The sequence below is a fragment of the Seriola lalandi genome, unplaced genomic scaffold, assembly GCF_002814215.2.
Source record: "Seriola lalandi dorsalis isolate HSWRI2012SDOR001 ecotype SW California unplaced genomic scaffold, Sedor1 jcf7180002054267, whole genome shotgun sequence".
In the NCBI taxonomy this organism is placed as follows: Eukaryota; Metazoa; Chordata; class Actinopteri; order Carangiformes; family Carangidae; genus Seriola; species Seriola lalandi.
In genome coordinates, this window is record NW_019524820.1 from 486,235 (window position 1) to 499,974 (window position 13,740).

General features: G+C 40.1%; 1 protein-coding gene across 2 annotated transcripts in view; it reads left to right on the forward strand.

The window, feature by feature from the left end:
* The window catches only part of tle2b (TLE family member 2, transcriptional corepressor b), a 77,954-nt gene that overhangs the window by 49,772 nt on the left and 14,442 nt on the right, over positions 1-13,740 (forward strand). The window contains exons 5-10 of one of the 2 annotated variants that reach the window (XM_023405247.2): positions 1,005-1,067; positions 2,947-3,021; positions 5,056-5,236; positions 6,648-6,664; positions 9,889-10,029; positions 11,375-11,428. In XM_023405247.2, the coding sequence (XP_023261015.1) occupies positions 1,005-1,067; positions 2,947-3,021; positions 5,056-5,236; positions 6,648-6,664; positions 9,889-10,029; positions 11,375-11,428 (531 nt within the window). The remainder of the gene's footprint in view (positions 1-1,004; positions 1,068-2,946; positions 3,022-5,055; positions 5,237-6,647; positions 6,665-9,888; positions 10,030-11,374; positions 11,429-13,740) is intronic. The other variant, XM_023405248.2, reaches the window with a different exon arrangement.

Below are 13,740 nucleotides of genomic sequence, written 5' to 3' on the forward strand. Positions count from 1 at the left end.
AAAAGAGGGAGTATAAATTAAAACAGAGAGAAAGAAAGAATAATATAGAAAAATAGAAAGATGGGAGAAAACGAGACAAAGCGAGCCAGGGAGGGGAGGGAGATGAGAGGGGAGGGGGGGTGGGAGGAAGAGGATGAATAGGGTAATAATGGCTCAGTGTGAGAGCTGTTGTAGAAAAAGAGAGAACGGCTGAGTGAAGAAGAGAACAAAATGAGGCTGAGGGCACTCAGACAGATAGAATTAGACACACCGCAGAGGTTCAGTGTGTGCATGCGAGTATGTGTGTGTGACAGGGAGAGACAGTGTGCGCTTATGTCTTTATGTGTTCATGTGTCCTTGTATTGTGTGTGCAGGCAGCTGTGTTCTGTGGATGGTTACTAGGTTTGCCACGTGTGCATGTTATGTGAATGTGTGTGCGAGTGTGTGGGATTGGTGGGGGTAAGAAAACCTGAGAGCAAGATGTTATTCACCATTTTCAGTCCAAGATAAAGCGTTTTTATAGATTTTACAAGTTTTAGGAAATGGACAAATGTAATGGCACTTTGTAGCCGGCTGTGACAGGTGGGGAGCTTGAGAGAGAAATTCTCTGAGGTTTCCTGCTCTTTGTGAATGTGTTTGTTTGCTCATATGTTTTGTGTGTGTTTGAGAGCGGCAGAGGAAGATGGAAGCGGTAAGAGAGTGCGAGGCCGAGCTAAATGAGAGTGTGATGGTGCTTAAAGACCAGATGATGACTGGAGCTCTAATGCTGCCTCCATCCTTCCACCTCTGCTGCTGTTCACTCCCACATTTCTCTTCTCTCAGTCTCATAGAGTTGTCACCGACAGAACTCCTCGCTCATTAAGAAGGTGTTTTTAATGCAGCGAAGGCTTAATGTGCTGTAGAGGTGCATCATATGCTCTGTGTTCATTGTGTACTTGTTATCTTATGGTATGTGACTTGATATATATATCCTTTCTCTCTCCTTCTGTCTTCTCCCTCTCGTTTTCTCTCCCTTTCCATCACAGGCAGAGATTGTCAAGCGTCTCAGTGCCATCTGTGCTCAGATCATCCCTTTCCTCTCTCAAGAGGTAAGTGTCACTACTGCCAGACACACACGCACACACATATTCAGGAGAGGACTATTCACACATCAGACTTTAGTCATATTTTCTTTGCAATCAGAGTAATAAATAAATCTGAATATATCAAATATAGCACATCATGTAAAAAGGAAAATATAAATGCAGGAGTTCCTGTTCTACTGAGAAAAAAAAGATAACGTGTGCATCAAGTAAATGTGCTCAAGTTGAATGAAATGTGCAAAAGCAAATGCCTGCCAGTGTTGCAGTGTAACACAGTATTACTGTAAGAAATGTTGCTACTGTAGTTTCAGATGTTCAGCTTTTGTTGTAACTGCGTCAGACAGTTAATTCAACTTCATGGTCAGTTTTGAGGCTGTAGTATGTTTGTGGTGATTTACATTTTTGATATCAAACATGCACTAGTTCTGATTTACCATATAGATTCTTTGATTGATAGAAATCTTTTGAATATTAAATGATTCTGCATATTAATGACAACACAGCTCATTAGCTTTCAGCGTTCCATCCTATTTTATTGCAAGCTGCTGCAATAAGTCACCCTCTGTGTTTGAAAAGCGAAACCAGGTTGAAATGTTGGCAAAATCTTGGCACAAAATAGAAGTGAGAGTACAAAGTATCAGCATGAGAGAATGATTTGTGTCTTGTGCAATCAGATTAATAAAAAGTCTCACACAACATAATGTCATAGCCATGAAGTATGTATATATTTCAATCATAAATATTCTCATTGTGATTTACTATTGTGGCAAGACGACCACCACATCAGCTGATTATCAGCTGATCTTTGTGGCACCTATAATTTCTCATGGTGTGAACATGTGCTTTGAGTTCAACATGCTTCATATGTGGTCCTTTGTGTTTGTACCAAAGGATTCAAGAGGCACTGATAATGTACAAATTCCCACAGGTATCAGTGTTACTGGGAATGATAAAGGACTGCTTATTAAAGCCAACTGTACAGGATTTCATAAAGAGGGCTCCCAGACTTTGAGAGTAATAAATGCTATTGTTTTCAGAACATGTAGATCCAATTGTCTTAGAATTAAATATAGCCTTCTTATCATTCAACACATTATCACCAATTCTGCAAGCAGGCTTGACTTCTAGTAACTCCTACTTAAAGTGCATCTATTAAATACAGCCTTAAAAAGCAAGAGAAGCAGGATTATTGAAATTAAATATACTTATGTGATAGTTGCTCTGGCTGCGGGCATGAAGACGACAAAACAGATTAAATAGGAGTGAGTATATTAGTTGTGTTATTCCACTGTGCTTGTACTGTACCTGAGTGTGCAACGGTTTGTGTGAGTGTGTAGATTGGAGTACAAATCTGCAGACACGCTTCTTTATGTCTGTGAGTGTGAGTGTGCTCTCTGGAGACAGGAAGGTCAGAGCTTTGTCAGTTTGATCAATATTGACTGTGTGTGTGTGTGTGTGTATGTGTGAGCACTGTTGCACACATGCATATTTGCATTTGTGTGACTGATTACATTGGGATTTTATTTAAACAGAAAAGGAGTTTTTTGTTAGTTTGCTATTGAGCGTGTGTGTGCGTGTGTACATTTGTACGTATGTGAGGGCACACACATCTGTGTATGTGTCTGGCTATACATACTGTACAGTGTGTGTGTTTCTGCTTGAGTCACTTACATCAATGTGACTTTTACATCGGTTGTGTGTACATTTACATTTACATTTATACACACTGTACAAGCTGAGTTTGGTTGGTTTAACACTTTTCCCCAAGTTTAGTTCATGTGAAGGTTCCTGCTGCGTAATTACTGACTGTACATGCAATAACCTAACGGTGCCTTTCATCTGTCTGTGTGTGTGTGTGTGTGTGTGTGTGTGTGTGTGTGTGTAGCACCAGCAACAGGTGGTCCAAGCAGTGGAGAGAGCCAAGCAGGTCACCATGGCAGAACTCAACGCCATTATCGGGGTGAGTCGCCTCCATTCGTCATGACAGCACAAACACACATACACACATTAAATAAGCATGTTACCAGCTGATTACATGATTTCAACACTGGTATATAAATATGTAGATCAGAAAAATTGATTATCAAATAGGTGAGGCTTTAATGTAAACATCGCCCAAGGTGTTTAATTTTCTCTTTGTGCATCAGATGTCAATGTTTATGTTGGAACCTTTGATAGCATGCTATGAATTAACATGGCTAATGGATAATTTCAAAGTTATTCTAAATTAAAATTGTTCTCTGAAGGATTATTTTTTATGTGGACACGTTTTCAGTATTTATGTTCACTGAGTGAGTCAACCTGTTAAAATCTGATATTAAGAAGCATCTCATCCAGAGTGTGTGGTATGTTCCTAGTGTATAAATCCAAATGAATAAGTTGTGGAAGAAGCACTGCAATGTTGCCTCCTGTTTGACAATTTTATTGGATAGTGTTATCAGTTTTGGAGGATGTAACCGAACATACCAAGATGTAATGAATCACTGCTCCCAGTAAAATCTCATGGCTCCTGGTAGGTCAACTATTAGCAGAGAGAACGCATAGGGCTTAAACATGGTAGGTTTTATGTGGGAGCGAATTGTTTAAGAAGAGACAGAAGTCAGTGATTGGTATCAGATCAATCAATTCTAATGAGACTTAAGGTTTTCAAGCACAGATTACGTTACTGTGACTACATACACAGTGTAACAAAATATGTACATTAACTATAGAGTTACAACACTCAAAATATACTCACTGTATACTCACGTTTAATAGTGCATGATCATCTGATCACCAACGTATTATACACATACTGTATGTCTTTATGTGTACACACATACAGACACAGTGATGCTCCCGAGTGTCATAGTAGATGGGGCTTTCCAGAGCTTGTCAGAGCACTGATCACATTACTGTCTACTTAAAGCCCTTTGTTCCTCCCAGCACTACAAACACTGCTGTCGCTAAGGTGTGTGCGTGTGTGTAGGTGTGTGTGTGTGTGTGTGTGTGTGTGTGTGTGTGTGTGTGTGTGTGTGTGTGTGCGTGTGTGTTTAACACACCAGCCTGACAAAACAACACATGAAAACACATCATAATGCTCCCCTCAGGATAATAGCCTTTCTTTATCTGTAGCTGCTCTCTTCTTTGCTCTTCACTTTCTCTACCCTCATCTTTCTCTTTTTCCTCTTTCTCTGCCTCTTTCCCTCTCCTCTTTCTGGATATTCTCACCCCTCGTTTTGTAATCTTTTATCATTTTCTACCTCTTTCATATCTCCTCTCCCATTGTTTTTGTTATGTTTTATCTTTTGCTCTCTATGCTACACACTTTCCTTCCTGTACTCATTTACCCTCTCTCCCTATTTTCTCTCTCCCGTTCATCTAATTCTTCTTCACTTTTCACTGCTTCCACCACAATTTCCTTCTGTTCCTTCCCATCGTTTACTCTCTGACTCAAACATTTTCTTCCCTCTCTTTTACCCTTGCTGTTTTTTCCCATGGCCTCTTTCTCTCTCTTTTCCTCCTCCTTCTTTCATAATAAATCCCATTCATCGCCTCACTCTTCTTACTCTCTGTGCTGCTTTCTCCCACTTCTTGGTTTCCATCTCCATTTCCCTTCCTTTCCATGTGTATCCCGAATATTCAATTTCCTTCTTCCCTCTGTTCCCTTCCATCTTTCTCGTCCTTGGTGTCCGTCTTTCTCACCTCTTTAATCCACTAATCTCTTCCACATCCTATCTATCTCTATCTCTCACTGTTGAGCTCTCCATGTGGATTTCATTATATCCACCTCCTCCATTCCTCCTGTCTCTCTCACCTCCAATTTTCCAAGCACTACCCCCACTTTCCCTAACTTTCTCCTTCTCCTTTCCCCTTTGTTCTTTGTCATTGTCTCTTGCTCATTTTCTATCCCTCTCTTTTTTACCCTGTCTTTTCTAACCACCCACCCCCCTTGTGTGACACCATTCCTCTCCAACCCCTTCCTCCCCGCTCCCTCCTTTCCCTGTGGCCACAGCAGCAGCAGCTCCAGCACCTGTCTCACCATGCCCCTGGCATCCCTCTGACGCCACACCCATCAGGCCTGTCCCTGGGCGCAGGCGGCTCAGGGCTCCTGGCGCTGACTGGGGCCCTGGGGGTCTCAGCTCACCTTGCGTCCAAAGATGAGCGCAACCACCTTGACCCTGAACATCTTCGAGGTAACCAACTGTGGACTTTTAATCCTTAATTTTATTCCTAAAATCAGGATTTAATGTTCTGGCATGGTAGTCTTAGAGAGCAAATCAGGATGAGCAACAGTAAAAAAACACTTTGACATTTAATCTCTCAAGCCTACTAATAAAATCAAATTAACAAAAACAAATACATGTCTCAAAAAACTGAAGACTGTGACTCTAGATCTACATGACTTACAATCAGTGGCAGCCTGCTGGCATTTACAAGAAAGCAGTAGAACCATGGTTTAAAGGCAATCCAAAGTTCATAGACTATTCTGATTGTTATTGGAGAAACTGCAGTAATTGAGAAGGGGAGTTCAATCGCAGCCCTAAAATATATCATAGTTGTTCTACAGTGAAAATCTGTGCTGTTGGTCTTGTTTCAGGTCAGTACAAAATGTTTCATTATTGAAAATCAATTACACCATTGAACATTTTAAGAAGATGTTTAGCAAATTCAATGCAAGTTATGTAAAGTAATAGACTCTGGGAAATCATCCATAAGAAATCAACAGATATAACGCATTCAATAACTCTCTTTTTTCTTCATGAAATGTTTCATGAAGTCCATTTGAGTGTTTATTTCTGATGTATTTATTTTATACTGGAATGGGCACAAAGCAGCAGTAACATAAACTTTGACAACAACAGAAGAAAATGAAGAAAAGCAGATTAACACTATACATCACTTGTGGCGGACAGCTTTTTTGTTATTTGTACAGCAACTCACCTTTTGGACTGAATTTGAACTTCCTTCCTTAGATTGCTGTCATAATATGGACAGACGTATTCACAGTGTTTGTGCAAATGCAGGAGAAATGCTTTCTCCCAATGAACTTTCATTCACCCCGATAGAATATCTTATCTTTGCGCTCTGTTTCAGGCATTGAGCCAAGAGAGACTTTCTCATGAATAAACTGAGCGCTAGAAAGGGAAAAAAAAGAAGGAATGAGTGAGAGTAGAAAGGGAGAGAGAGATAGAGAGATCAATGTGTTCATATTGGTGTATTAAGCATCTGTGTGAGAGCTTATGCATGTCTACAGCTGTGTGTGTTTCTGTTCCTACATACGAGACAAAGAATGAGTGAAAAGATAGTGAGCGTTGAAAGAGGCAGCAGGGGAAAGACAGCGAGCTTTGTCTGGTAGAGAACAGAGAGAGGGAGAGATAGAGAGGGGAGAGGACACCGGAATCAAGCACAATGGCGGGTCTGTATCTTTATTAGAGAGGAGCAGTCGTAGTTCAGCCTAACCTTGGCTGACTAGGGGACTGTTGTTATTATTATCAGGACTGACGTCAAACTTTCTTTCTTTCTTTTCGCCTTTCACTCCTCTCACTCTGTCTCTTCTCTCTACTCTGTCCTCTTTCCTCTTTCCCTTTCTCCACCCCATCCCAGAGGGAGCCCCCAGCAGGGTGAGTAGTTCTGTATGTGTGTACATTGATAAAGTGCTGTGTACACTCACATTTCTGTGTTTGTGCCTGTGTATGTGTGTGCGTGTGACAGTGATAAACTGAGGGAAATGGAGACGCACTGTAAAGTGGCCTCTAAAAAAGGCTATGTATTGCTGGAGCTCAGCCAGGACTAGCACAGCTCAACACCAGCACAATAGCTGCTCAGCACTATCAACCTTGAGCTTCTCAAGGTTTTCTACATCACACTAACATCTGAGCTCACAGCATTTCGCTGTTATCTGGAAGAAAGTACAAACTGAGTAAATGGATGAACAAGCAAGTGTTTGTTTATCAGCACCACAAATGTTCTCGTAATCTACAAGACTTACAGAACAAATGAAAGGATTAAAATGTAGTTAATGCCAAATGCTGCCCAAAACACTCCAGTTAGTGTCTGTGGAAAAAACCCCAACTCTTGCTCAGAATAAAGAATGTAGATTGTTCACATAAGATGTAGACAAGACCAGGAGTTCTTAAGTATCTTAGGTCAAAGAGCCACCAAATATTTTCCAAAGAGATAATGCCACTGAAATACATTTTGAAGATTCCCAACAGAACCTGATCGGCATTTTCCTTAGTTAATATAAGGTTTACATTTGCACTATTTCATGTAGTAAAGTGAAAACACTGTACCAGAAAAATAAAATATTGTTCATACTGAATGGATGAACAGTCTGTGTAGGCCATTGATTAACCTCGTGGCCTATATTATATAGTGTGGTGTTTAAGTGTTAAGCTTCATAATGTTTTAGTGCTGACACTTCAAAGACTGACACACACCTGACATCTACAAGAATATGCTTTCACAATCTACGTATGCACTTACATATCTTTCCAAAAGTGTTTCCTAATGAAAATAAGTTTCGGTTCCCTCAGCCCGAAGATGATGGGCTTTTTGAGGTTTTTTTTTTTTTGGTTTTCAGTGAAATGCCTAAAATAAGGTCTGACAAGCTCAAGACAATATTATGTTTTATTCTACAGCATAAAATATATCACATGTACCCCACACATGATTTTTTTAAGCTTTTGTGTGTATTAGAAATGCAGTTGCTAACAGGTGGCTAAATGAGTCTACAGAGGTTGACATTAAACATCATCACGCTGAATATGAAAACCGATCTACTCACCGCTCCGCCTTTAAAGCCCTTTTGTGTTTGTTCTCATACTCTAGGAAACGACTTACTTAGTAACTTTCTAAGAGGAAATCTTCTGTAGAAGAGTTATGTAAGTGCGCTAAATCAAATCACAAGTTGGAAGCTTTATTGGTGGAGACGTTGAGGTCAGGTTACCGTAATTGAGGAATTACAAAAAAACAATTCCATCATGAGACAAGTAAATACAACATGCAGTGAATCGTGAGAAGTATACAAGTGATCATCTTGCTTCACAGGCTTGTTACATATTTCTTCGCACTGTAGTTAAAAGTCCCCAATAATCGCCTGGAGAATTAATGCAGTACAAATCAGCTGATTGAAATTCAGTGGACGTCTATGGCTTGTCCTGTTCTCTCTCTCTCTGTGCATATTGTGCTGCTTTATGGAAGCTGTGTGAACACTTTCTTACTGTACTGGCTGCAATGTACAGCTGGCCTTCATCAGTGTAACTGTTGATAACACAGTGAGAGAGGAGGGAGAGGCCGGTGTTAGAGAGAGAGAGAGGAGGGTGGTTAGAGAGAGTAGAGTGAAATTGTAAAAAGGAAGAAGAGCGAGAATAAAGAGAAAGAAAAAACAAACAAAAAAATAGGTAGGTAAAGAAAATACCAGCAGGTCTTTGTTGTGGCTTTTATTGCAAAATGAAAATGATTTAAGAGCGCTACTGACTTTACTTTCCCTCCCTCTCTCTCTAGCCGCAATGAAACCCTAAGCATAATTTAATTGCCAAACAATGCTGATTGTTAAGCACCAGGAAAATAGTTTTCTCATGAGTTGAGGTTTGTGCTGAACTTAGCCAAGCATTACGGCGTTTGGGAAGGGAGGGAGAGAAAGCAGGAGAGAGATGCATATCAATTGGCATTTGTCAGAGAACCCTGCACAAGTAAAACATGTTGGAATTTTAAATGGAGGGGGGAAAAAGGGACAGCGAGAGGAAGTCAGGAGAAGCGAGAAGAAGGCGGAGGAGGAGGAGGAGGAGGAGAAGAAGAAGAAAGAAGAGAGGGAAGTTTGTTGAGCTGCACTGAGGTCCATTGTGTGGTTTCTCTTCTCCTCTGTCCAGCGCTCCTTCCTGTCGGCCCCGTGGGCTCCTTCCTGTGTGACTCATTGGTGTGTTAAACCCTCACTGTTCTTGTCCTCCCCACATGGGGACAGAGAATGACAAGTGGCCCTTGCTGAACCTCTGGCCCCTGCCTTAATGCAAAAACAACACAATGCTTTGATCGGCTTTTCTGAGTCCTGAGCACCAGGCCTGGCTGCATTGTAAATATGCCTGCACAGCTTTATTGCCTAATAATGAGCGTCATATTTTACATGAGGACTGTTGTGTCCAGAGGAGAGCACTAATTAGCTTTATAGGCTGTCCCGTGTGCTTCCATTGCTGCGTCTAAACCTGTGCTTACGTCTGCTGTAGACTACTGAATGCCTGTGTGTGTGTGTGTGTGTGTGTGTGTGTGTGTGTGTGTGTGTGTGTGTGTGTGTGTGTTTGTTTGTATTATCGTATGTTTTTATGGGGCTTTCTGTTTATGTATGTGTTTCTTGTCTTTACCTGAACTTATGTTTACAATGTGATCGTGTGTGTGTGTTTGTACAATGCTAGGATTATAAAAAGATGTGTTTAATTATTTGTTTTTACATTTCTCTGGCAAACATGTATCCCAAACTAGGCTTGGAACAACATCCATAATTGGGCGACATACATAATTATATTATTGTATTTTATGTTTCAAGTAGAAGTAATGCTGCCACTAAACAGCAGTTCAAAGTTTTGTTTTTCACATGCCAAGGTGTACAGGGAGTACAGTGTACAGTAAACAAAGCAGTGAAATGAGGGTCAGACTCGGCAGCAGGACAATTTTTTCTTTTTGATATTATGAAAAATATTGCAAATGGCAGGAAAGATTGTGATATTCGATATTATCAAATTATTATTTTATATTATTCTTAGTTATTATTGCTAATCCAAACTTCCATTGTGTTTGCTGTGATAGCTTGAGAATTGTGTGTTCATACTTTTGTGTCCCTGTCTTTCTCCAGAGTAAGTCAGTGTCATCAACAGACAGTCAGCCCACTGAGGAGCGCCAGGGCCCTTCAGGAGGCTACTCCTCTTCACAGGGAGGAGCTGAGGCCAAGCGGAGGCGCTGTGACGACAAAGAGCCTCTTCCACCACACTCCTATGTATGTGTTTACATGAGTCATGAGGATGCCTGTGAGGAAACTGAGTAGATGCAGCAACAGACATAGAATACAAAAAATAACCATAAAGATGACAAGTGAACAAACAATGCTATTATTAGTTCACAGAAAGTCACATATACATAGTAGAGACATCATAAAGTGCATTTGTGTCCGTGTGGTTGTATGTGCGCATATGTGTACATGTGATATTGCCTATGACAATATAGGCCACACAGGGGTCGGGGCCCTGCGGCCAATTAGAGTTTTGTTTGGTTTGGATGGCTCCAATGGGGAAGAGCACGGAGCCAGAGGCGATGTAATGTCAGAGGGGAGACGGCCAAGGCAGATAGCTGTAATGAATTAGATGGCTGTGTGTTTGCAGTCTGGAGGATTGATTGACACCAGGAGTCTGTCTGTGCAAGACGGCCTCCAGCTAAATCAGTTTGGCATCCAAATCTTCCCATTAGTTCAGAGTGAGAACAAGCACAGATAGTTTCCACTTTCTGAATGTTTTTCCTCTTTCTGTCTGTCGAGCCACATTACAGCTCCCATTTCTCTCTGCTTGCCTTTAGCTCTTCTATATCTTTCTGTCTCTTTATCACTGTCTCTCAGTTTCTCTACTTTTCCCTCTCACTCTCTCTTTTCCTTTTTATTTCATTTCTCATTTCTAAATGTCTTCCTCTTTCTCTCTTTACTTTTTTCTCTTTCCCCTTTCCATTCGCCCCTCTCTGTGTCTGTCTCTCTCGCTGTCTCTTTCTGTATTTTTGTTTTAGGAATAGGCTGTAGACATAGCCCTGTTTTGGCTCTGTATAATTAGGTACTGATGTCACTCCACACTGATGTCAATAGGAATATCAGGCCATGATCACATCAAAGCGCTGTTGCTATGGTGACTAAGTGCCATCGTTCTCACCCCAGAAAAAAGGAAAGAGAAAGAGAGAGATAGAGAGAGATGGCTAGACGGAGAACAAAAATGTGCCATGGATGGAGAAAGAGCAACTGTGTGTTTGTGTGTGTGTGTGGGTCTGTGTGAATGAAAGAGAGGCCGATCAATAGTTTTTGTATGAGGGAGATGTTTACTAAGAACATATGGTATACAGTATCTGTGTTATCTGTGTTAAATATTGCATGGTGTAAAGACAATGGATGGACGCAAAGAGTAGCCAGTGATATTGGTATATTGACCTGTGTGTGTGCGCTTGTGCATCTGTGTGTGTTTCCATCTCTACTGTTAAATTTTTCTGTGCACACATACAGTATGTTGTATGTCTATGTGGATGATGGAGAGAGACAAGCAACTAGAAATCATATGTTTTGACCTTCTTATGTCTTCTTTGCTCCTCAGGACAGTGATGGAGACAAGAGTGAAGACAATCTTGTGGTGGACGTCTCCAATGAGGTATGTTGCCTCTCTGGATTATTTAAATGATCTTTGACATCCTCATACTTAAAGTGGCTACAATCGATTTTTTTATATTAACAATGTATCACACGATATATGTGAAAGGAGTTGCTCATTGTTATGATCCCACAACTCTGTGGAGCATTTTACAACTTTGAGCTTATTGTTTTGGTTCTTTATGGCCCACAATATAACTGTTTCTGTGTCACTTCTCTCATATACCTTGTTTGTGGCTGGAGACAGAGTTAGCAACTGACTTGTGAACACAGTGCAGCATTAAGCAGCTAAAAACCCAGATATTTCCACCGCGAGTTGGTAGAGACCAAATCAGAGCTAAAAGGAGAATTAATACTGCATGTGTAAATAAGCAACTTGCTAACACCTTTACATACCCTGTTGAGGTTTATTTGCTGAACATCGTTATCTCAGATGTATTAATTTAAGTAAGTAAAGTACTATTTTAAAGAATAAAATGGATTATCTCTAATCCTAATTGGAAAGTAATATTAAACAATGTGTGGCCACGGCAGTTTGGTATGGATAATAGTCAAAACTTGCTTTTAAGATGAAAATTAAACATGTTATGTTTTTTAACTACTTTGCTCAAATTAAATACTTACAAAAACAAACCCACTTGATCATTGAAAATCTGTCAAACTACATGACAGATAAGCAGTTTGTTATTAGTAAAAGTTCAGTTAGTTTTTGTGATAATATTGGTAAGGGCTAAGGGCAGCAACAGAGAAAAGGTAACTTCTGTCTAATTGTTGCTTAATGGCAAAGTTTATTAATGGGCCAGTCTCCCAGAAACTCACAGCACAAAATAGTTTTCTCTGACCTCTTCAAAAATATTCCACCTTCACTACCAATGTTTACTCACAATTTTCCATCTCCACTATGGAAAATATCTAACTCACCGACAGAACTCACACTTTGCTCTCTCTCCCCCACATCTCCTCACAACTACGTCCTTGTGCAAGAGCTGTACATCATACAAAAAAATGTCTTTGATTTCCTTATGAAGCCACAAGTTACAAGCAGCCTTTATCCGACAGAAGCTCTCTGACACTGTGCTGCAGCCCACAAATGAATCGCGGGTATAACTTGCGGGTATAACTATAAATGTACTTGGCACAGCTTGGAACCACCCTCTGTCCTCTGCATAACCCTGGCTGTCAATAGTTTGATTTTACATTGTGTTTGCCAGTGTGTTATGTTTTTAATTGAATATAATTTGATTTTACTTAATAGATATATTTAATTTCAGTGTCCTTGGTAGAGATTTGCTCTTTTTTGTTCCTTATTTTTCAGTATTTTGCTATTGCACACAAAAGCAGAAAGCAGATAGTCTCTTGTGATTTTGGAAACTGGTACAAATGGAGAACAAAAAGAAGGCAAATGTGGGTAATGTGGGGAAGAGATAGGGAAGTTCTCTGGTGTGTGTGTGTGTGTGTGTGTGTGTGTGTGTGTGTGTGTGTGTGTGTGTGTGTGTGTGTGTGTGAGTGAGTGAGTGTGAGAAAAAGAGAGAGAGAATGCACATGCATGTCCTTGAACATACATGTAAGCCTGTGCGTGTGTATGTATGTGCATCCCAATTGCATATCGTTGTATATACCATTTAACCGGGAATGTGTCTGGTTGTTTAAGTAAATGGTCAGTTTTACATTTGCCTCATGTAGTTTTCAGTTTCAAGTTTTCGTATTTTGATAGCTATGGATCAGGAAAATGTGTCCTGAGTCACTATTAGAGAGAACAACCACTAGTAAAGATGCAAAAGACTTAATAGATTTAATAGCAGAATAGATTAATCCTTTGGTCAATAAAATGTGTTGGGAAAAACAACCACATCCCAGCGATATTCATTTCTATATATTTGTACATCTAAGACAAAGAAAAACACCAAATTATTCACATTTAAGAAGCTGGAATTTTGCCATTTTTCTTGGAAAAATTACTTAAACGAATAATTAATTATCAATATAGTTGCAGATTTGCATCATTTTCTCCCAATCAACAAAGACTTATCAACTAATCATTCCAGCTTTACACTCATGCACACTCACAGTATTCTATTTGCTTGTTTTAATATCATTCACCTATAGTAACCTTTGTTTGTGTGTGTGCTTGTGTGTAGTTTGTGTGGATCTGTGCGATAAGAAACGAGTCAGCAGGTATGTAGCTAGTTCAGCTTTCTGCAGCAGTTTCCTTGTAAATAGGAAGAGCTCCTGTGTAAGCTCATTATTAGCTGCTACCATTTCTGTTCTTTTCTTGTGAACTGTGTCTGTCCACACACACACACACACACACAC